General features: G+C 36.0%; 2 protein-coding genes across 3 annotated transcripts in view; both read right to left on the bottom strand.

The window, feature by feature from the left end:
• alka (glycine receptor subunit alpha alkaliphile) overlaps positions 1 to 11,793 on the bottom strand; it is a 73,381-nt gene extending 61,588 nt beyond the window's left edge. The window contains exon 1 of one of the 2 annotated variants that reach the window (XM_073992568.1): positions 11,585 to 11,793. The gene's annotated coding sequence lies outside the window, so the exon portion shown is untranslated. The remainder of the gene's footprint in view (positions 1 to 11,584) is intronic. The other variant, XM_073992563.1, reaches the window with a different exon arrangement.
• Positions 11,794 to 15,351: 3,558 nt separating this feature from the next.
• On the bottom strand, positions 15,352 to 20,622 carry LOC141387361 (periodic tryptophan protein 2 homolog). The gene is made up of 10 exons (XM_073956957.1): positions 20,191 to 20,622; positions 19,938 to 20,050; positions 18,568 to 19,866; positions 18,171 to 18,510; positions 17,964 to 18,109; positions 16,526 to 16,673; positions 16,229 to 16,463; positions 16,011 to 16,172; positions 15,729 to 15,945; positions 15,352 to 15,662 (listed from the first exon to the last, which is right to left on the bottom strand). The coding sequence occupies exons 1-10, from the start codon at positions 20,206 to 20,208 to the stop codon at positions 15,428 to 15,430; spliced, it is 2,913 nt and encodes a 970-aa protein (XP_073813058.1). The 5' UTR covers positions 20,209 to 20,622; the 3' UTR covers positions 15,352 to 15,427.
• Between the last annotated feature and the right edge of the window lie 3,565 nt (positions 20,623 to 24,187).

The following is a 24,187-nucleotide window of genomic DNA, read 5'->3' as shown; positions in this document are numbered from 1 at the left end:
ATCAGTGTTTTGTAGAGCGTTATTTTTGTTTGACGAGATGTGGCTTTGTTTTTAAACTGCTTACTTAATCCAAAGTAGCATCTGTTGGCCAATACAATTCTTCTTTTTATTTCACAACTGATGTCGTTTGTTGTGTTGACGGAGGTGCCGAGGTAGACGAAGTCTTTTACTACCTCAATATTATAGGAACCAACTTCCACAGTCGGTCCGAGCTCAATGGACGCATTGCGCGTCGACACCATCAACTTGGTCTTCTCACCGTTTACCGCCAGACCCACTTTAGCAGATTCTCCTTCGACCTTTATAAAGGTATCAGTTACTTCTTTTACTGATCGACCCATGATGTCTATATCATCAGCATAAGCAAGTAACATGTGACTATTGGTGTAGATTGTGCCACTTCTTTTGACGTTTGCCTCTCGTATAACCTTTTCTAGCAGGATGTTGAAGAGGTCACACGAAAGGCTGTCTCCTTGTCTGAAACCTCTTTTGGTACCAAACTCTTCGGAGAGGTTCTTTCCTATTTTAACTGAGGACCTCGTGTCAGTTAAAGTCATTTTACAAAGCCAGATGAGCTTTGCGGGAATACCAAATTCAGACATGGCTTGGAATACCTTTGAGCGCAGCGGACTGTCGAAGGCTGCTTTATAATCGACAAAAAGGTGGTAGGTGTCGATCTGCATCTCTTGGGTCTTCTCCAGGATTTGCCGCAGGGTAAATATCTGGTCAATGGTGGACTTGCCAGGTCTAAAGCCGCATTGGTATGGTCCAATAATCTCGTTGATCATTGGCTTTAGTCGTTCGCACAATATCCCTGACACGATCTTGTAGGCAATAGGGAGTAGACGGGGCACAGGATACTCAGGTTCCAATCGTCGGGTACTCGTTCTTCCTGCCAGATGGTGCTAACTAGCTGATGAATACACCTTATCAGCGTGTCGCCTCCGGTTTTGAACAGCTCGGCTGGTAAGCCATCAGCCCCTGCTGCCTTATTATTCTTCAGCCGATTTATTGCTGTCTTTACCTCATCTTGGCTGGGCGGTATACATTCAATACCATCTTCTGGGATTGGGACTGTGGTATCTTCGTCGTCTTCGCTGCTATTGGATACCAACAGATTTGAAAAACGTTCTTTCCATATCCTGAGTACACTATCTGTATCAGTTACCAAATTACCTTGCTGGTCTCTACAGGAGGATGTGCCTGTACCAAAGTCATCAGTTTGATGCTTGACTCTTTGGTAGAATTTCCGGACTTCATTCTGGCTCCTGTACATCTCGATTTGTTCACAATCCCGCTTTTCCATCTCTCTCTTTTTCCTGCGGAAAAGACGTTTCTCCTCTCTCCTTTTCTCCCTGTATCTCTCTCGTGCGCTACGCGTTGCTACGGATTGTAAAGTAGCCTTATATGCCGCATTTTTCTCTTCGGTGGCAGCACGACACTCCTCATCATACCATGGATTCCTTGGTGGAGGTCTCTGGTATCCAAGTATGGATTTTGCGGCTGTTTGCATGGAGTGGGCAATGCTTTGCCATTGCGCTGATATGTTATCGGGATGAGGAGGGCTTTGATTAAGCAATTGGGCTAGTTGAGTGGAATATGCTGTGGCTATCTGTTGTGATTGCAGCTTACCGATGTCTAACTTTCGTGTTGTGTCTGTTCGTACTTTGTTTGCTACGTTTAAGCGGGTGCGTACCTTTGCTGCAACAAGGTAGTGGTCCGAATCAATGTTTGCGCCTCGGAACGATCGTACATCCAACACGCTCGATGAATGTCTTCCATCTATCACAACATGATCAATTTGGTTTCTTGTTTTCTGATCTGGAGACAGCCAGGTGCCCTTATGAATATCGAGATGATTAAATCTGGTACTGCTAACTACCATGTTTTTTGCAGCTGCAAAGTCTATCAGTCTCATACCATTGTCAGATGTTTCACTGTGGAGACTGAATTTCCCGACTGTTGGGCCAAAGATATTCTCCTTTCCAATTTTGGCATTAAAATCGCCTAGAATGATTTTAATGTCATGGGCAGGGCAACGGTCATATGTTTCTTCTAAGCGCTCGTAAAATATATCTTTGGTCTGTTCGTCCTTTTCTTCAGTGGGAGCATGAGCGCAAATAAAGCTGATGTTGAAGAATTTAGCTTTTATTCGAATTGCAGCAAGTCTTTCATTCACTGCGGTGAAGCTGGATACCAGATGTTTTAGTCTCCCACTAACTACGAATCCACAACCAAACTCATGCTTTGCGTCATGGCAGCTAAAATACAGTGCGTCACCTTTAGGTGTTGTTGTGACGCCTTTCCCAATCCATCGTATTTCCTGTATGGCAGTAATATCGGTCTTGTACTTTTCAAGTACGTCTGCCAATGCGAAGACTGCACCTTCTCTATAAAGAGTGCGAACATTCCAGGTGCAGATTCGCAGATCATGGTCCTTAAAACGTTTGCGGGGTTCGTCAACTTTAGAGGGGTTTGTTTTTCTTTTCTTTCGTTTTTTCATAGTATGCTGTTTTTTCTAGGGGAGGGTTACTAACCCGACGCCCAAACCCAAGTTTTTAACGTTCTTATGGGTGAACGCGCGGCACATGTTAGCTCACTACCTTTAACGGGTGTTAAAGGCAGTTCCCCAGGGGACACCACGGGGAGGTCAGTGTCCACTTGAGATGAAAGAGGGACCAAGATAAATCCTGGGCTTTGCCATGTTAAAACCGGTCAGGACCGTTGCTTGGTATCTTCCATCCCCTACGTCACCCTGTAAATTAAATTAGGCAACAAAAATATACGACAATATAGACATTTACAACTTTATTTCGAAAATTATCGTAAAATTATCTATATATCGTATTAATTGTGTATAGTACTAACAAATGAAAAAATAAAAAATGATAATGATGAAAAAATAAAGATAAAAGTTGTGTTCAGAACCTGCCAAATATTACTACTTGCAGTGGTTTTCCCGTTTAGTGCTAAAAATGCGTTCCCGTACTCCGAAATCTAGCAAGACTTGCACTTCTCTTTAAACAAAACTAGCGCCGAATAACACCCTCTTCTCCTGTTTTCTGCCATACAATTTTGGAATAGTAGAAACTAGCAGCATATTCATTACCATCTAAACATGATAGCTGAACGTTGATTTTAACATTTCTGCTGGAGTTTTTGCAATTTACGTCATTTTTCAGTTCCCGTATTTTTTAAGAAAATTGTATGGGAAGCAATTTTTGACAATTCGCTCTTTATTTCTAACATTACCATTAAAAAAGTACGGAAAACAATGAAAAATAGCATTGTAACAAAGTTATTTAATTTTTTTCCCGTTGTTTACAAATTTTGATACTAAATTTTGTTGTTGCAGCAATTGACCATCTACCTTGTTTATTGTGATACGTGAAAAGTGTTGCAACTTTTGGTACTTTTTTAGACAAAAGCAGTGTTTTATATCATGTGTACTGTGATTTCGATGTTGATTTCGCTGAAATCACGAAATGAAGTGATTTCGTTTTTGTATGCGAAATCAGGATACATTTTGCTTGATTCCGCGCGAAATCACGAAACGCCTTCGAAATCACGAAACGACGCCGAATGTAAACCAAGCATAATTTAATATTTGTTCACATTGTTTACAAATTGTGATACTAAAATTTTTGTTGCAGCAATTGACCATCTACCTTATTTATCGTAATACGTGAAAAGTGTTGCAACTTTTGGTACTTTTTTAGGCAAAAACAGAGTTGTATATCATGTGTACTGTGATTTCGATGTTGATTTCGCTGAAATCACGAAATGAGATGATTTCATTTTTGTATGCGAAATCATGATAAATTTTGTTGGATTCCGCGCGAAATCACGAAATGCCTTCGAAATCACGAAACGACGCCGAATGTAAACCAAGCATAAGATGAGTTTTAATAAAACGTATTTGATGTAAATGCGCCATTAGGGTATGTTTAGACCAAACAGAATTTTTATTCACAAAATTGTTCATCCAAATTGCAGTTTAATCTCCAAACAAAATTTATATTCACTCAATTTTTACATCAAAATTAATAGCTCATTTAGACTAGCCATAAATCCTCGACTGGATTTAATAAATCCAGTACAAATCTCATTGCATTTAGATATACATTTTGGAGGATTTTAATGTCAGTCAGCTGATTTTTGTTCATAGCACAATTACCAAGGTAGATGCATCAGCCCATCTGATCGAATTTGAAACGTCAAAAGAATTTATTGTAAATTGAATTCGTCTCAAAAAACATACGTCAATTTACAAATTTATTGTTTAATACTGAAAATGTTTGCACATTATGCTACTAATGATAACTAAAAAGCAAATAAAGAATTATTTTATCGCTGCTTGCCTATCTAAAATAAATAAACGAATTATTTTATCGTTTAGACATCGTAAATATTAGTCTTGGTTGATTAAAATCAACTTTGTACATCAAAACAAATTAAATTTGTTCGTTTCGTTGTTTCGCCTTGTTCACAAATTTTTACATTTTAAATTATTTTTAGTGTAGCAATTCACCGATGCATCTACCTTGTTTCTTGTGCCAGCTTGCAACTTTTTGTATTTTCTAGCAACATGTTGCAAAAACAGAGTTGTATACGAGGATTTATGCCAGATTTAAAACAAATCCACTCAATACGAGGATTTATTTTTGTATGGGAAATCTGGTAGATTTTGGCTGGATTTAGCAAATAAAACCTGATAATGCGCTAAATTCGGCTAATGATGTCATATCTAAATGGCCTATAAAGTTCAATCACCCGGTTGTTTAATGTAAATGTGCTATTAGGATATGTTTACACCAACAGAATTTATAGGTCATTTAGATATGGCATCATTAGCCAGATTTAGCCCATTATCAGGTTTTATTTGCTAAATCCGGCCAAAATCTATCATACAAAAATAAATCCTCGTATTGAGTGGATTTGTTTTAAATCCGGCATAAATCCTCGTATACATTGTTTTTTGCAACATGTTGCTAGAAAATACAAAAAGTTGCAAGCTGACACAAGAAACAAGGTAGATGCATCGGTGAATTGCTACAACAAAAATACTTTAAAACGTGAACATTTTTTAAATGAGGCGAAAAAATTAAATTTGCTTTGATATACAAAGATGATTTTATTCAACCAAGACTAATATTTACGATGTCTAAAGCCACACGCTGAAACTTTCATACGAAGCTTTCCCATTAATTTGGCGTTCTTAGGTCGAGTTCTCCAATACACTAATTTCATAAAATAACTTTAGTATGGAACTCGATCTATGAACACCAAAATTATGGGAAAGTTTCGTATGAAAGTTTCAGCGTGTGGCTTTAGAGTTAGTTAGCATTAGTAGCATAATGTGATATTATTTTCAATATTAAACAATAAATTTGTAATTTGCCGTATGTTTTTTGAGACGAATTCAATTTACAACAACTTTTTTGACGTTTTAAATACGATCAGATGTGCTGATGCATCTACCTTGGTAATTGTGCTATGAAGAAATATCAGCTGACAGCCATTTAAATCCTCCAAAGGTATATCTAAATGCAATCAGATTTGTACTGGATTTATAAAATCCAGGTGAGGATTTATGGCTAGTCTAAATGAGCTATTATATTCACAAAATGTTTACATCCAAATTGCAGTTCATCACCAGCTTTTTTGATGTAAATGAGCTATTGGGCTATGTTTACACAAAATTGAATTTATATTCTTATAATGTTTGCCTTCGAATTGCAGTTCATCGTCATTTTGTTTGATGTATATACGCTATAAGGCCATATTTACACCAACAGAATTTATATTCACAAAATGTTTACATTCAGATTGCAGTTAAAACAACCGTTTGTTTGATGTAAATCCGCTGTTAGGCTACGTTTACACAAACAGAATTTATATTCACAAAATGTTTACATCCAAATTGCAGTTCAGTCACCTGTTTGTTTGATGTAAATGCGCTATTTGGCTATATTTGCACCAAACCATGGCACAATAAGAAGGTACAGCGCCAAAAACAGCTGGTATGATTTGATGTAACACCTTCTTATTCCACCATGCACCAAACAGAATTTATATTAAAACCCAGCAAAAAATTTTGGAAGTTGTGCAATTGGAGTTATGATTTCACAACATCTTTCGATGTAGTCCAACAGAGTTATGAAAAATGCACTCCGTTCGATACATTTTATAAGCAGTTGCTGTAGAGATCTCTACAGAAAAAAACAGTTGGTTGATCCCTACACATTTCTTCAAAAGATAAACAAGAGGGTATACATTTCGAAGAATTTGTTATAAAATAAAGAAATAACAACTTAAGTTGCTAACATTTTTGCGGTAATTCACGAGATGGAAATTTTTAATGGAGTGGAGTTGGAGTCCATGTCGAAAGCTGAACTAGTGATGGGAAGGCATCAGATGCGCATGGATTAAATCGAGAACGGAGGAAGTAAGCTCAAATGTGATTGAATTTAATGGAAACTTTTTTTAATTTGTGTTTATATAATAAAGTTCTTTGTGTTCTTGTTTTACACAAATAATAAATACATTTTATTTATTTTGGGATATTTCGCAATGGCTTGCATTTTAATTGCATCTTTGGACTGATTAAAAATGCAATCCGAAGAATGCATATAAATTCAATCCAAAACACTACATCAAAAGCTCTCTTCTAAAATTCATAAGTGAATTCATAGGAAAAGATGTACTCCAACGGCAAATGTACGTCGATGGTCAGACTAGCACGATTTCAACGTGGCGACGACAAGTTTATAGGCGAGGGGTATGAAGTAGTGAAACCCATGTACATGGTTTTCTGTGTTTGTTGTGTTGCCTCTTCTTGTTCTTCGTTGCAAGATTTTTTCTTCAATTTTCTTTCATTTTTATTTTCTCAAGCAAACGTTAACAACAAAACAAACATAAATATTTTTAATAAAAACATTTAATAAATGAAATAGTAAAATTTAACTATTAATATTAATTTAATTATTAATGTTAATTATTTTGTGTTGTTTTTTGGTTTATTTATGTCTTTTTTGTTTTTATTGGTATGAGAAACACAACAAACGCGAATGGTAAAATAAAGAGAACACGCAAAGATCTTAAATTTCACGTTAACGTGTGTAGACATTAACGAAATTTGAAAAGAAACTTTAACGAAATTGGTTTCATGAAACCTTGCTAGTCTGACCATCGACTACCGTACACATGTAGTGATTCAACTGCATCCGCGGATGCAAACTTTTTGCTGAGAATGTTTGCCTTCAAATTGCAGTTCATCGTCAGTTTGTTTGATGTAAATGCGCTATAAGGACATGTTTACACCAAACAGAATTTATATTCACAACTATTTACATTAAATTTGAAGTTCAATCATGCTTTTGTTTGGTGTAAATTTGCTATTTGGATATGATTACATCCAAATTGCAGTTCAATCAGCTGTTTGTTTGATGTAAATGCGATATTTGGTTTGTCTTTTTACTTACTAAATGTTGCTGAAACATTTTTTCAGCAACTTTTCCAATATAAAACTGTCAAAATTTGCAACATTAGTAATAATTATTACTAATTATCACGTAAAAAGACACAGCTATTAAGTTTACATCAGACTGAATTTATATTCACAACATGGCGGATAAAATATGTGGTCGTTTACTCAAAATTTGTACAAATTGTTACTTGATGTTGTTCGTTTACTTTACAGCACAATGCAAAGGACCTTAAGGCCAGGGTACATAAGCTGCCTCGCCTGGTTGCCTTGCTTTCCTACTTCATTCCTGGCATAACATCAAATAAAAGAATAAAGAAGACCGAGCCAATTATTCTTTTATCAGAAGCAAGCAAGGTAAGCAGACGAGGCAGCTTATGTACCCAGGCCTTTAGTCGTTTACAAGAAGTTACTGGACTTGTACAAATTGTTGAGTAGACGAACACACCTAAGGTGTTACGTCTGTTGCTCAAAATCAGTCTAAACGTCAAAATTTGTTCACAATAACGTATTGCTGTAAATTGACTGTTTCATGGTTTAATTAAAAAGGTTAGCTAAAGCTATCTGTCAGTTTAAATTTTTTCTTTCGAGTGTTCCTAAAACTTCAAAATTATATATGTACACAATCTGTGTGTGCTGTTTGAAAAATATGTCAAACAATTTTAAAAGCAATAGAATTAAATGATTTTTAAAATTGTTTTACGGACATTTGTATGGAAGAAATTTTTCAGCTTTGCATTAAAATAATAATCATTTCATCATATCCACAATTCGATTATGTGGAGAAACTTTGACACTTCTTTCATTTTTCGCGTTTTTTATAAAATGCTCAAAAAATGTATTGTAAACAAACCCACTTGTTGCTTTTATGTTTAGTAATTTTGACGTTTTAGGAATTTAGAAAAAACAGGGTTCTATAATTTGTTTTCATCTAGATCTACCTCTTTACTTATACCATGGACTGTTTACTTTTTGTATGTGATTTTATTTTATAAAGTACGTTTACATCGGAAAATCAGTTGATTTCAACTGTCAATTTCAATGTGTATACGTCAAATAAAATCCACAGGGTTTTAGAAAGTTTTTGTTTGACGTATGCGCAATGGAATTGACAGTTGAAACACGCTGATTTTCGTAAATGTAAACGTGGTTTTAGACATGAGTGTCGACCTAACAGCATTTCCACGTAGAGCTGGGAAACTGTAGATATTCACAGAAATATGAAGGAGAAGAAAACAGTTGCTTTTATTTCCACGACAGTTTTATAAAGTTTTAGCATATCTCTTTTGCAACTTTTACTATTAAAATGTAAGGGAACGGATCTTTTGCAACTTTTTGGATCGCGGGAACGCCTTTTTGGGAAAATTGACCAAAAAAGGTTGAAAATTGTAGAACATTTTTAGTTCTGGAACACAACTAAGGTGTCACAGTGTAATGTCTGAAGGCTCCGCGAAAAATGACCCCAATGCAAAATTGCCCCAAAGCAAAAGTGCAAAATGACCCCAAAAAATTGTGTTCATTACAACAACACGCAATTTGGGGCAGTTTTTCACAAATTTTTGGGGTATTTTTGCACCAAAAAGTTGGGGCATAATTGCATTTCAATAAAAATGAAATATGACCCCAAACATTAAAAATGCAAAAAGGCCCCAAAATTATTTTCTGGCCTTTTGCGTTTCAGAGATATTTTTCAAAAATGAAAATTAAATTTTACAAAAATTTGTTTTATATTTATAATCGTACAATAGCAATTTACGTTTTACTCCGTTGTAAAATATATCAACTTTGCAAACCATTTATTCTTAGATGTTCTGTGGAAGTCGTAAGAAGTGTGAATTTGTAATTACAAAAAGGAAAGAAAAAGTATAGAGTGCATATTGGAGAGCATTTGATGTTAGTATGTTTATAAGATAACTGACATATTATAATAAAAACAGATGTTATGAACGGTTTGAAATCGATTTTTATTTGTAATACTTGTGAAGGAGCATTGGTGAGATTGTTTCAAAAATCGCGCGATTTTTAAAACAATCTCACCAATACTCCTTCACAAGTATTACAAATAAAAATCGATTTCACACAGTTTGTAAAATCTGTTTTTATCTGAAATACCTATGCGGGGGAAAGATTGTATGATTAATAAATTGAAGAAGCCACTAGGGAAACTTAAAAATTCGCGCGAATTTTTATTTTTCTCTAGTGGCTTCTTCAATTTATTAATCGTACAATCTTCACCCCCCCCCCCTTAATTATTATATATTAAAATAGATTCTAGTTTGCAAATATCATACAAGTTACTTCAATTGTATCTGTTTTAATTGTGTCGATATATTTAGATTTTTATCAGAAAGTTAGAAGAAATGGTGTGAATATGTATTATGGAAAGACAATTTTTAAATTGTTGTGTTCCTTGCAAACAGTTAAAGTGTTGTTCAACATTGGGTAAATCGAAACATTTTATTTGTCCTTACTGCATAGAAAATGTAAACGATACTATGGTTGGTTGTTTTTATATTACCAATAAAAATTATAAAATTTTTGGGGCGAAATTTCATTTTTTATTTTGGGGTAAAACTTCATTAGGCAAAATTACCCCAAACTTGGGGCAATTTTTCATTTTATATTGCGTTATTTTGGGGGGAAATTGTTCGAGGTATAGTGGGGTCAAAATTCATTATACAGTTTCACCCCAAATTTGGGGCCATTTTTCACAATGACTTTTGGGGCCATATTTCCTGGGGCCATTTTTCGCGTAGCCATGTCTGAAGGCCCTTCTTCGTATTAGGATCAACAGCACTAATTGTCCTAATCGCAATTTCGATATTCCTTAAACCCTCCCAATTACATTGATTTCGATTTGTTTTAATTTGCAAAAACTGAAACTACTTCTAAAGTCAAGTCGCTTACTTTCATATTAGGCAATTTCCCCCCATTACGAACTTCTTCAAAACTGCCGTTGTTGCTGTTTTTCTTTCTAAATTTAAATTCATATATGATTTATGGATTGAGGAAGAAGACAACTACAACGGCAAATTGCGAACACACAAAAAAATTGCTTGAAAAATATTTTAAATTGTTTTAATTGCTTTAGGTTATGGTTGATTGTAGTGATAGTTCTAGCAGTTTTTGCTTCGTTGCTTTGTTGTTGTTGTTGCTATTTTTGCGGTTATTATAGTTCCTTTGAAGGTATTTCCCCAACAATTTGTATATGTTTGCATATGTGTTCACATGTATTGTTTGTTGTTGCTGTTGCCGTTTTTTTTTGCAGAGAGCAATAAATTAAATTTGAAGGTCAATTTTGTCAGCCAGTGTTTTGTGACTCTTTACATATGTTTGCGGTGAAGAAAAAACCATTAATATCATTTAATTTGTTTCTAATTCCTAAAGTTGTGTGAATTGTTTAATTGAATTTTATAATTATATTTTCACTAAATCAAAGCATAATCACAGCCGTTATTTCATTTTTATCTTTGTTTAAATGGTATTATAAAAAATGCTACCTTTAACTGTATGGGTTTGCGTGTGAACTTGTAAATCTTTGGTAGTCGTAATTTGCTTTATTAATATATGCCCACATGTGTGCAAGTGTGAGTGCTGTGATTTTTTCTTCTTTTTTGAAATACAGCGGCGCAATTGCAAAACATTTGTAACGTGATTTCGTGACGTTTGAATTTCCGTTTTTTTTTGTTTCATTCATTTGGGTTTTTTCTGTTTTATTTTGTGATTGTTGTTATTTATTAATGTATGTTCTTTTTGTTGTTGTTTCTAAACATATGTTTGAGTTTTGTTGTTATTTTTTTTAAATAGTTACATTTTTATTTTAACTTGTGGGTTATACCACTATACAAATTTCAAAGCATACTTTTAGGCGTTAATAAAATTTTTAACTTCTTTTAATTTAATTCCACTATTCTGAGATTTTTATTAGAGTTTCCTTTAGAAACTATATTATATTATTATCTACGGTGTTATGAAACAATTTGTTATTTAATTTTTTTATATAATATCCTTTATTAGATATTATTTTTTACTTAATATTATAAAAAAAAAAAATATTTTCGTGTAGGTATTTTTTTATTTTTAATTAATTTTAATTACACTTATTATTAATATTTTGTTGTTATTTTATTGTCCTTTATTATTATTATTATTATTATTATTGCTATTAATATATTTTCTCTTTTCTTTTTGAGTAGCTTAGTTGGAGGAATTTCCGTTTATATCCTAGTAACGTTATTACAGAACTAAACGTATGAGCGTTAAAACGCGAATGTCTTTGCTACCAAACAGCTAACCAAAAAGGCTCTAACTGGCTGGCAGTGCTGGCAGTTAGCAAACGAGCAACTACTGCTGCTGAAACGTCATAGACTGTTTGCACAATGGGCAAAGGATAATAAACCCAAACAATGTGGACCTTGGTGTATCAAATGCTGATAGCCTGTAGGAGCCTTTATAGAGGTTCTTTTATAGTAGCCTATAAAATTTCCTTTTTAGGAGTCTATAAAGGCTCCTTTGTGGGAGTATATAAAGGCTACTTTTTGGGACCCTATAAAGGCTCATTTATAGGAGCCTATAAGGGGTCCTGTATAGGAGCTTATAAAGGCTCCTTTGTGGGAGTATATAAAAGTTCCTTTATAGGAGCCTATAAAGGCCCATTTATAGGAGCCTATAAAGGCTCCTTAATTGGAACTTATAAAAACTCCTTCATAGGAGGCTATAACGGCTTCTTTATAGGATCCTATAAAGACTCCTTTATAGGAGTCTATAAACGTTACTTTATAGGAGCCTATAAAGTTTCCTTTATAGAGCGTCCTTTATTGGAGCCTATAAAGGCTCCTTTATGGGAGCTTATAAAGGCTCCTTTATGGGAGCCTTTAAAGGCCTATAAAGGCTCCTTTATGGGAGCCTATAAAGGCTCCTTTATGGGAGCCTATAAAGGCTCCTTTATGGGAGCCTATAAAGGCTCCTTTATGGGAGCCTATAAAGGCTCCTTTATGGGAGCCTATAAAGGCTCCTTCATGGGAGCCTATAAAGGCTCCTTTATGGGAGCCTATAAAGGCTCCATTATGGGAGCCTATAAAGGCTCCTTTATGGGAGCCTATAAAGGCTCCTTTATGGGAGCCTATAAAGGCTCCTTCATGGGAGCCTATAAAGGCTCCTTTATGGGAGCCTATAAAGGCTCCTTTATGGGAGCCTATAAAGGCTCCTTTATGGGAGCCTATAAAGGTTCCTTTATAGGAGCCCATAAAAGCTCCTTTATGAGAGTCTATAAAGGCTCCTTTATGGGAGCCTATAAAGGCTCCTTTATGGGAGCCTATAAAGGCTCCTTTATGGGAGCCTATAAAGGCTCCTTTATGGGAGCCTATAGAGGCTCCTTTATGGGAGCCTATAAAGGCTCCTTTATGAGAGCCTATAAAGGCTCCTTTATGGGAGCCTATAAAGGCCTATAAAGGCTCCTTTATGGGAGCCTATAAAGGCTCCTTTATGGGAGCCTATAAAGGCTCCTTTATGGGAGCCTATAAGGGTTCCTTTATAGGAGCCCCTAAAAGCTCCTTTATGCGAGTCTATAAAGGCTCCTTTATGCGAGTCTATAAAGGCTCCTTTATGCGAGTCTATAAAGGCTCCTTTATGGGAGCCTATAAAGGCTCCTTTATAGGAGCCCATAAAAGCTCCTTTATGCGAGTCTATAAAGGCTCCTTTATTGGAGCCTATAAAGGCTCCTTTATGGGAGCCTATAAAGGCTCCTTTATAGGAGCCCATAAAAGCTCCTTTATGCGAGTCTATAAAGGCTCCTTTATTGGAGCCTATAAAGGCTCCTTTATGTGAGCCTATAAAGGCTCCTTTATGGGAGCCTATAAAGGCTCCTTTATGGGAGCCTATAAAGGCGCCTTTATGGGAGCCTATAAAGGCTCCTTTATAGGAATCTATAAACGTTACTTTATAGGAGCCTATAAAGTTTGCTTTATAGAGAGTCCTTTATTGGAGCCTATAAAGGCTCCTTTATGGGAGCCTATAAAGGTTCCTTTATAGGAGTCTATAAAGACTCCTTTATAGGAGTCTATAATGACTCCTTTATAGGAGTCTATAATGACTCCTTTATAGGAGTCTATAAAGACTCCTTTAAAGGAGTCTATAATGACTCCGTTATAGGAGTCTATAAAGACTCCTTTACAACAGCATATAAAAGCTCCTTTATAGGAGTCTACAAAGGCTCCTTTAAAGTAGGCTTTAAAAGTTCCTTTAGAGAAGGCTATAAAAGTTCCTTTATAGGAGCCTATAAAGACTTCTTTATAGGAGCCTATGAAGGCTCCTTCATGTGAGCACATATAGACTTCTTTAAAGGAACCTATAAAGGCCGTTTATATTTCAGATTACTTTCTGTTCTTTGCTGGCTCCATCCCATAGTGTTGCAGTTTTGTAGTTGTTAGTGGTATAGGACATTCACAAACAGACACACCATTCCAAATGGTTTCATATTACGAAAATTTTAAGGGCCATTAAACAAATTCCATATTACCAACGAATCAAACTTGAATTCTTTACGCCGCGAAGCAGCTGTTTTGATTCGTTATTGCCCCAATGTATGGCGAAGAATGTCTATGAAAATTATTAGTAATCAAAAGTGAAAAGCGTAGTCCGTCGTCGTTTTGTGAGCGATATGATGGTGATGATGATGATGGTTCGGCTCGTTCTTTCCACATTCCTCATTGACTTGCTGTGTTTGTTTGTACATACATATAAAATCAACAATATTGAAAAAGTTAAGGCAGGCAAACAAACAAACAAAAAATACTATATTATTGGCCATATTATGTGGCTGTGTGTTAGTAACTTGATTTGAGTTTAGTAAGAACACAAAGTTAGCCTTTTACTTTCTTTGTACGATGTCATTGTACAACAACAACATTTTGAATAATAAAAGCAACAACTAAATTACCGATAAAAAAAACATACAAGAAAAAATCAAACCCATACAATAATACTGTAATGCCGCCATAAAACAAGTCACATAAAGAGATATTTCTGGCTAATAGGTCTAGGTTAGGGTTCGAAGGAATTTCCTTTTTGCTCTCACTTTCTCTTTCACCACTCTTAGTTTCCAAAAAAAAGGGCAGTGATTAAAGTTCCAAAGAGTTTATGTGTATTTAGCCTAATATTCATATCTAGCCCTTCAAAAAGGTATATTTAAGGTTATATTATATTATTATATTAGGTTTAGTTCGAATGGTTTTTGCTAGTGTGTTGTAATAAAAGTTTATTTGTATGGGCGCCGCGTGATGAAAAGAAAGCCTTTCTTATGTGGTGGCAGTATTAATGATAATAATAATTAAATAATTCAAAATACATACCTACATAAATATTTGGTTTATTAAGAATTCAAGCAGTTTAGGGGTTTTATCAATTAGAGGATAAACGGGAAATTTCTGTAGGCATGGACTACAGTATATGACTTGTTTCATTGGATGACTTGTGGGGTCTTATACGTTCCAGTAGATGACTTTTGGAGCCATCTACGTTCTACTAGATGACTTCAGGAGTAATCTACGTTCCCGTAGATGACTTCGGAAATCATATACGTTCCATTAGATGACTTTTGGAGCCATCTACGTTCCAGCAGATGACTTCTGGATTCATCTACGTTCCAGAAGATGGCTTGAGGAGTCATCTACGGTTCAGTAGATGACATGCGGATTCGTCTGCGGTACAGTAGATGACTTGTGGAATCATCTACGGTTCAGTAGATGACTTTGGAGTCATTTACGTTCCAAAAGCTGACTTGTCATCTGTCTATAAAGCGCATTAATGTTGCTTCATTGTCTTTTTCTATTCGAAAACATTTCAATAGAAAAAAAAAACCGGCAATCTTAAAAATTACAACAATTTGTGTTTTTCTTTATTTAAAAAAATAAATCTTAACAATAACCTAACTAAAAATTAAAGCTAATCGTCATCCTCTTCCTCATCACTATCTTCACTTTCACTATCTTCTTCATCAAACTCCTCCTGATTATTGTTGGATTTTGTTTTAATAAGCAACAAAGCATCATCATCTTCCTCCTCGCCATCCATTTCCTGATCCGATGATTCGGCCTTTTCTGTTAATTGTGGATTTTTGGTGTACTGTTCCTTGGCCGTGTTCAATAAAATGCGCATGGTATATTTATTGAAATCACAACTAAAAAAGAAAACAAAAATTAAATTACTTTTCCAATTTTCCCACAAATCTCCTCTTCAAATTTACATTCTATTCAACGTTTCATATTTACGCGACAGGGATTCGTGCAGCGAAAGTAACGAGGCATGTTGGAAAACACCATCCCTATTGCCATGTGTTAGTAATAAACTACAGGACCATTTCAAATAGAATTCTATGTGGGGTGAGGTTTGCAATTGTTTGGCTATGACTTGCAGCAGACGATGGGCCAGGTGATCAGGTAATGTGGAGCAAATTAATTGGACTAAAAGATAAAGTGAAACTCAATTAATTTCCTAAAATATTTCAACAACGACCTCAGTCACTTACTATCATTATAGGGTATACTCTCCAATGCCAAACTAATCATGTTTGTTTCGTTTAATTTCAATGACATTATCAAAGCCTTAGAGAAATCATTTTCTTTCAGCGATTCCTTTATGGCCTTGGGTGTTACTTCCAATGACAAATCCAATGGATCAAATACCACACCTATTTCGAAAAAACATCAGAAATATAACTTCCCAGAATCTCCAATTTCTCCTTACCCTTATCCAAACTATAAATGCACAGACCCTCTGTGCAGGCCGCCGCAAAAGCCTGTCCGGTGGGTGCAAATTTCACCGAAAATACTTTCATTTCTGGTTTGATACTTCGTGCTGCCATATCACCTTTTTGTACACCTGGCAAACGTATGGCCACATTGCCACCTTCCAGCTCTTCTCGTTGTTCCACCAATGCCATATTACCAAATTCACTTAGATTACGGCGATTAATGAATTCCTTTGAAACGAAATGGGAAAACTTATTATTGACCCATGGAAGTTTATGGGAGTCATACTTACATTGAGACCATTAAAACTTTTGTTTTGTGTTATTTCGAATTTCTTCAATAGCAAAGCTTCACGTACGTGATAAATGCAGATGACATTGGAATTGCCAGCTGCCAAGATGCATTCACCATCGACGGAATATTCAATGGAGGAAAAGTATCTGAAGGGGAAGATAAAAAAGAATATGTTATCAATGATGAACTATGTTGTGAAGTCATCGTCGTGACTTGTGGAGTCATCTACGTAGCAGTAGATGACTTGAGGAGTCATCTACGTAGTAGTAGATGCCTCACGTCATCAGTAGGTGACTTGTGGCGACATCTAAAGCGCTTCTGAAAACATCTACGTTGCAGTAAACGACTTGTGGAGTCATCTACGTTGCAGTATATGACTTGTGGAGTCATCTACGATACAGTATATGACTCATGGAGTCTTCTACGATACAGTAGATGCCTTGTTGAGTCATCTACGTTACACTAGTTGACTTGTGGAGTAATCTACGTTACAGTAGATGACTTCTGGAGTCGTCTACGTTGCAGTAGATGACTTGTGGAGTCATCTACGTTGCAGTAGATAACTTGTGGAGTCATCTACGTTGCAGTAGATGACTTGTGGAGTCATCTACGTTGCAGTAGATGAGTTGTGGAGTCATCTACCTTACCATAGATGACTTGTGGAGTCATCTACGTTGCAGTAGATGACTTGTGGAGTCATCTACGTTGCAGTAGATGAGTTGTGGAGTCATCTACCTTACCATAGATGACTTGTGGAGTCATCTACGTTACAGTAGATGACTTGTGGAGTGATCTACGTTGCAGTAGATGACTTGTGGAGTCATATACGTTGCAGTAGATGACTTGTGGAGTCATCTACGTTGCAGTAGATGACTTGTGGAGTCATCTACGTTGCAGTAGATGAGTTGTGGAGTCATCTACCTTACCATAGATGACTTGTGAAGTCATCTACGTTGCAGTAGATGACTTGTGAAGTCGTCTACGTTACAGTAGATGACTTGTGGAGTCATCTACGTTGCAGTAGATGACTTGTGGAGTCATCTACGTTGCAGTAGATGACTTGTGGAGTCATCTACGTTACAGTAGATGACTTGTGGAGTCATCTACGTTGCAGTAGATGACTTGTGGAGTCATCTACGTTGCAGTGGATGACTTGTGGAGTCATCTACGTTGCAGTAGATGACTTGTGGAGGCATCTACGTTGCAGTAGATATATCTTATGGAGTCATCTGCTTTGCACTAGATGACTAATGGAGTAATAAACATTGCAGTAGATGGCTTATGAAGTCATCTACATTCCAGTAGTTGACTTATGGAGTCATAAACATTCCAGATGACTTTTGGAGTCACCTTTGTTCCAGTAGATGACTTTTGGAGTAATTTTCTGCATCAAAGTTAATATCATAGCTATTGCCTCTTTTCCCTCTTCAACTTACTTTCCCTTTTGATTTTGTTTCGCCGTAATGACATCGGTTTCCAAGCGGCCACTATTCAAATCATTGATACCCTCAATGGTGCTAATTTGTGAGGCAGTTTTAACATCAAACACCGCAATATTGCCATTCAAGGTGGCCACAGCAACCTGGAAGACACAACCACATAAGAAATCTTTTGGTAATTTATTCCACATCTCACAAACTTACATTTTCACCATTGGGACTAAAGGCCACCGAGGTGACGTCAGACAAAACATCAATGGTTTCATGTTCCGATTTGGATTCCAAACAATTCCATATTTTAATGGTTTTATCCCAGGAACCAGAAACCAAAGTAGACGATGTGGGTACCGGAGAAAAGGTAAGGGAGCAAACAGGACCCTCATGGCCACTTATCACCTCCAAAAGATGACCCATTTTAATGGACCACAAATAGATTTCAAAAACATCTTGGCCACCGGCTGCAACCAATTCATCCGAATAATCCACAGCAACGGAGGAGAATTGAACCACCCTTGGGGAGGTAAAGGTACGGAAGTTGCGATATCTGTAAAGAAATATTTAATTATACATCTTCCTTGTGCAATCCATTTCCATAACTCACCTGTTTATATCAAAAGCCCTCACGGTACCATCGAGGGAACTACTAACCAAAAACTTCTTACTACGACTGAACTGGAGATCTGTTACCCCACTTGTGTGCTCATTAAAGGTAACAAAACAAAAACCACTTTGTGTGTTCCACAGCTTAACCTTTGAATCCTCACCACCAGTGGCTATATACTGGCCATCTGGAGAATAACTAATACAAGTCATTTCACTACTATGGCCTTGTTGTTTCATTATATACTGTTCCGATTGCCATTCCCACACCAACAGTTGGCCCAATTCTCTTGAAGCCAATGCTACCCAATCTCCAGTATTATTAAACAATGCCGCCGATATGGCATAATCCGATATACTCAAAGAATGGATCATATTAACTTCTGGCAATTCATAAAGATAAAATGCTCCCGTGCTGAAGCCAACAACCATAATTTTGGTTTTACGATTGTAATGGGCAGCTGTTAGCACAGCATCGTGATTCTCTTTACGTGGATCATCGGCCAAATAGTAACGTCCCAGTTTCTTATAGTAAAATGGATGACCCCTCTTGATATCTTCATCCTCTACTTCATTGTCATCAACAATTTTTCCAGCCTGCAGTAACTCTTCGGCGGTGGGATTACGTTTTTCCAGCGTGTTTTCCACATCATCTTCGTCTTCCTCTGAATCATCAGCAACCTTTTTAGCTGCCTTCAGACGCTTTTTGGTCAAATACGACATATATTGTTCTCTTTCGTGGTCCTCCACCCTCTCAATTGACGACATATCTCTGCTACATTCCCACAAACACAATTGACCATTCCTTGACAGAGTATTAGCATCCAAGCTATTGTTTTCAAAGAAACATGCCACAATCGCGTCGGTGTGTCCACCCAAAACAAAGGTACGAAAATGTTTCATAAAATAGATGGAAATAACCTTTGTAGAGTTGTCACGACAGCCAACAATTAAAAATCTCGAATCTGTTGACCAATCAAGGTATGTAACATCATCAAATCCTCCTAGAAAATGTCTTTCCAACACGAAGGGGTTATATTCTCCTGTCAGTTCACCGGGAGCCTTGAATATAAACACCAAGTTCTGCATTGCCACGGCGAAATGGGCTCCACTTGGACTGAAAACTACACAGCGTACATCATGTTGGAATTTGTGGGTATGTATAACGGTACAAGAGACCATGCTTATCAGTTGGGCCTCATGATTTTCATTGACAGCCAACAAAATACTGCCATCCGGTGACAAAGCTAAGGTTCTGTAGTTATAACTTGAGGCCAACGAAAGGGTGCGGGCTTTGTTGCTGCAAAATAGAAAAGAAAAAACGTGTTTACTTTGTCATTCCATAATACCCATAAGACATTAACAACTTACTTCTTCAGATCATATAAAGTCAAACGATTTCCGACGGGAGTAATAATGGAATTGCCATCAGGAGTAAAAAGCACATTGCCTCTTCTGTATATGGTACCAAGTAAGTTGGAAAACTGTAAAGAAATTTAATTTAATTGAATTTTATGTTGTTTTTGTTCGGCTCTTTTTTTTTTTGGATCACAATGGAGAACTTAAACTTTATTTCCTGTTCACTTTAAAGGGATTTTCTCCTTTGTCCCTTCATAATCATTACCTTGTAGGAAAACTTCATATTTTTCAAGAATTTAATACAAAATTAGTAAAATTAGGAGCAACCAGTGGGAAGTAAAATGAAACTGACTAGGGTGTCCAAAACCGAAACCGGTTAACCGGTTAACCGGTTTTGAGTTACAAAACCGAAACCGGTTTTCGCCAAAAACGTCATTTTCGGTTAACCGATAAAACCGGTTATTTGTGTCGGTTAACCGGTTTTAAAAAAGTAGTAATATATTTAAAATTTCATTACAATTGTATTCTTGAAAGTAAACTAAACATAACTAACAAAAGGTACGGCTAAATTATAAATGTCAGATACCTTTAAACTTGAAAATATTTAGTGTAAAATAGCACAACTCCAATATAGTTCAATTGAACGATCTATGAAAAAAACTGCGTATACGTAATATCACACGGTTGTTTGAATGACGTTATTCATACGTTTTTGAATTATTACAGTAAACTAAGAACTTGTCGAATTTAAGGTTGTAAAGGGTAACGATAACAAAGTACATTTTGATTCCGGCACGATAATTTGAGGTTCTCACTGCAAGAAGGAGAATCCAGACTTAATAAAATGTAAATGTAATTCCTTTGGTACACAATCGTATATTTGTAAGGGCGTTTACTATTCTTAGAGCACAATTTCTGACTTTTGTTTGCTGTCTCCACTTTGAGGTTGAATGTTAAATAACAAGGATATTATCAGATAATTATATAATAAAGAATTAGTTATACTTAATTTACCACTTGCCGCACATTTTTAATCAAATAGTTATCAATTATGAGCAATTTTGTACCTATTTTACAAAACCGGTTTAAACCGGTTAACCGGTTTTGAAAATTTTTGAAAACCGAAAACCGGTTTTTGAAAAAACTGAAAATTTCGGTTAACCGAAAACCGTTTTGTTTGGAAAAACCGGTTTTTTGGACACCCTAAAACTGACAGTTTGCCAAGAGTTTGTCACACGTGGTTGGACGGTAAATAAATAAACAAAACACCGAAACGCACACAATGACTGAAATGCCGTTTCTTTGTTACACGATATGGCATCTCTGAAACTAAAAAGGAGAAAAAGTGGGGATAATAAGAAAGGATGATAAAGAATTATAATCAAAACAAAAAGCCTGAAAAGTGATAGTGTTCCGAAGATTGAAAAAGGACATATGAATTCAATAGGGATAGGTAAATCGAAACGACGACTTTCACTTTTAACTAGAGTGCTGTAGTCGATAAATCCTATAAATTATGTCTATCTTGTATTGCCACTAAACTTGAGTTGCGTTGTCAGTTGTCTGCGCGACTGAGACGAAATGTTGTACCATTAATGTCAACTCAACTGGGTGGTCGATAAACATGTTATCGATCAGTGTTTTTTCAAACATGTGACCTCTATTCGCCAAAAAAAAAAAACATTTTAAAAATAATTGTGCTTTGGATAACTCTTTTGTGTATTCTGGACAATATTTTAATATTTTGGCTGAGTTTTCGAGCAAATTTGGAAAATAACCCAAGATTGGAATATAACCTTCCCATTGAATCTTCGGATCGTCAGGTTTTATTTGCTGTCCTAAAAAATGATAAGTTCGGTGGAATTATTTTTTGATGATGAAGAAAATGTACAGGACATTGCATCTATTACTAGGCGTTTACACCAGACAGTTTGTCTTCAAATACAACTCTGATTTACTAACACATACATACATTTGTCGGCTGTCTCCCAGCTGTCCATCATTTTTTCACAGACAGAAGGGAAGACAAATTTTTGGCATTTTTGTAAAAATAAGTGAAATAACAATTGAAATGTGTTGAAAACAAAAGAATATGTACAGAAACAAAATATGTGAACGGAAAACGAAAAGAAATCGATGATTTTTATTCATAATATTACAACTGTTTTGCAGTTGTCTGGACGCCTACGTCACACAGGCAAGTTTTGGGTTTTTGACAATCAATACATGAACTTAACTGTCCTGTCATGTATAAACACAGGGTTAGAAGAAATTTGAGGGACAAGTCGAATCCATTGGAATTGCCATCTGCCCTGTAAGTTGATGATCATGTGGAAAGATCTGTATAATCAGTAAATTATTTCAGGTTTAAGGCGTATTTTCGATTGCCAAAGGATGTTACAGATCAACAGCAATACCCCCACTTTTAAAAGTGTGCGCAGCGTTGCGATTCTTTGAGGACGGAAGTTTCCAAAAGTCCCATGGCAATGATTTCAACAATTGCATGGCTCAATCTACATTGTCGAGAGTATTGAAGGAAGTTGTCCCCTTGATAGAGGACAAATTGTGTGTTTCGAAGTTGACAGAGCAGGAAAAAAAGGCAAAATAAAAACCATTTTTATTCAAAAACGAAATTCCCTGGTGTAGTTGGCTATATAGATGGAGCACATGCGCACATTATGGGGGTCCAATGGAGCATGTTCGCCATTGGTACTTAAACTGAACCTACTGTATTTGTCACCAAATTCATTTGGAAAAGATTTGCTGCTGTCCGCTCCAAAGTGTCGAAGTTTATTTTGAGGCATTTTCTTTTTCAACTTTGCTTTAAAGTGAATCCAGACTCTGCCACTCTTCAGGTGTTCGTGTTGGAGGTTCATGGCTGTTTAAACTGTCCGAAATGGACCTCCACGCTTCATCCGCTGTGGCTTTGGTTTCACCTAAACTCCCGAACTCCTCGGGCTAAGTTTGGATTTTCACTCAGTTTATCAATTAATATTTCGAACTGTTGCTTTGTCGTTATTTTCACCATATGGATACACAAAATTAATTAATGATGCAAAGAATCAATAATTGTTAACAAAATGTTTATTTTTCCTTCTATTTTACTTCTTGTTTCTTCGAAAATGTTCACTGCAACTGAAAATTGGTGGTTGCTGAAAAACAGCCGCTTCGTCAACTGAGATTCGCAACTTCAGTTGAGAGTTGCCATACGTGGATCAATTTTGACAACTGGCAACGCCACTCAACGATAATTGTTATCGATGATCGACCCCTATATAAAATGGTGTGTTCCAGAACCTGAAATAATAATAGATTCTTGCAGTACTGCAACAGACCATTTGTGGGTTCTGTTCTGTATCAACCCCAAGACTGTAAAATGTAAACAAATGTACCAGAACGTTTTTTGAAATTTTAGGGATATGTAAGTTGATTTCCTATATATCGACTTTTTGGTTTGTAAAGTCTAAAAATCGAAGTCAACGTTTAGTTGTAGAGAAAATCAAATTGTTGACAATTTATGCCTGTTCCAGAACCTGTAAATAAAATGAAATATCGAAAATATCTAATGTGGGGAATATCGATAGTTTGTCAGCTCTAAGTAATTTGCATACCCACGATTTTTTATATTGCTAGGTTTACATTTACGACATTCACTCGATTTCAACTGTCAATTGCATTGATCAAACGTCAAATGAAATCTTATCTGAAATCCATTGGATTTTATTTGACGTTTAACCAATGGAATTGACAGTTAAAATCGAGTGGATTTCGTAAATGTAAACCAAGTATATGACAAGTTTCCAAATAATAGGTCAAATAGTACCCCGGTTACACTATTGAAGTTTAACCCACTGGGTTTAATAGATCCAGTGGGTTAATCTTTGCTGGTTACACATAGCTTTTCGAGGATATAAACTGTCAGCTGATGTTTGTTTACGTATACATACAAAATAACTAATAAAGTCGTGTTTTACACTTTTGCAATTTCTCGTATGAGATATCGTCCCCTCTTTGCTCATATTGGTATATTTTACACACAGGGATACATTTGGTATCAAGCGTACTTTTTGTTAAAAAGTATCTAATGTAGAAAAATAAATAATTTTATGATTTTCAAATAACTTTAGATTTATTAACTCCATAAAATCTCATGCGTCCAATCGTAAACGAGTAAAACACGACAAACTCTGTTGGAAAAACAGTTGCAACTTTTGGTACTTTTTGAGTAGAGTTGGATTTTTTTGCACAAATTCCGAATACAA

The sequence above is a fragment of the Musca autumnalis genome, unplaced genomic scaffold (assembly GCF_047663935.1).
Source record: "Musca autumnalis isolate F117 unplaced genomic scaffold, ASM4766393v1 scaffold_5, whole genome shotgun sequence".
Lineage (NCBI taxonomy): Eukaryota > Metazoa > Arthropoda > Insecta > Diptera > Muscidae > Musca > Musca autumnalis.
The sequence above is the reverse complement of the archived record's forward strand: the minus strand, read 5'-3'. Positions and strand labels throughout refer to the sequence as shown.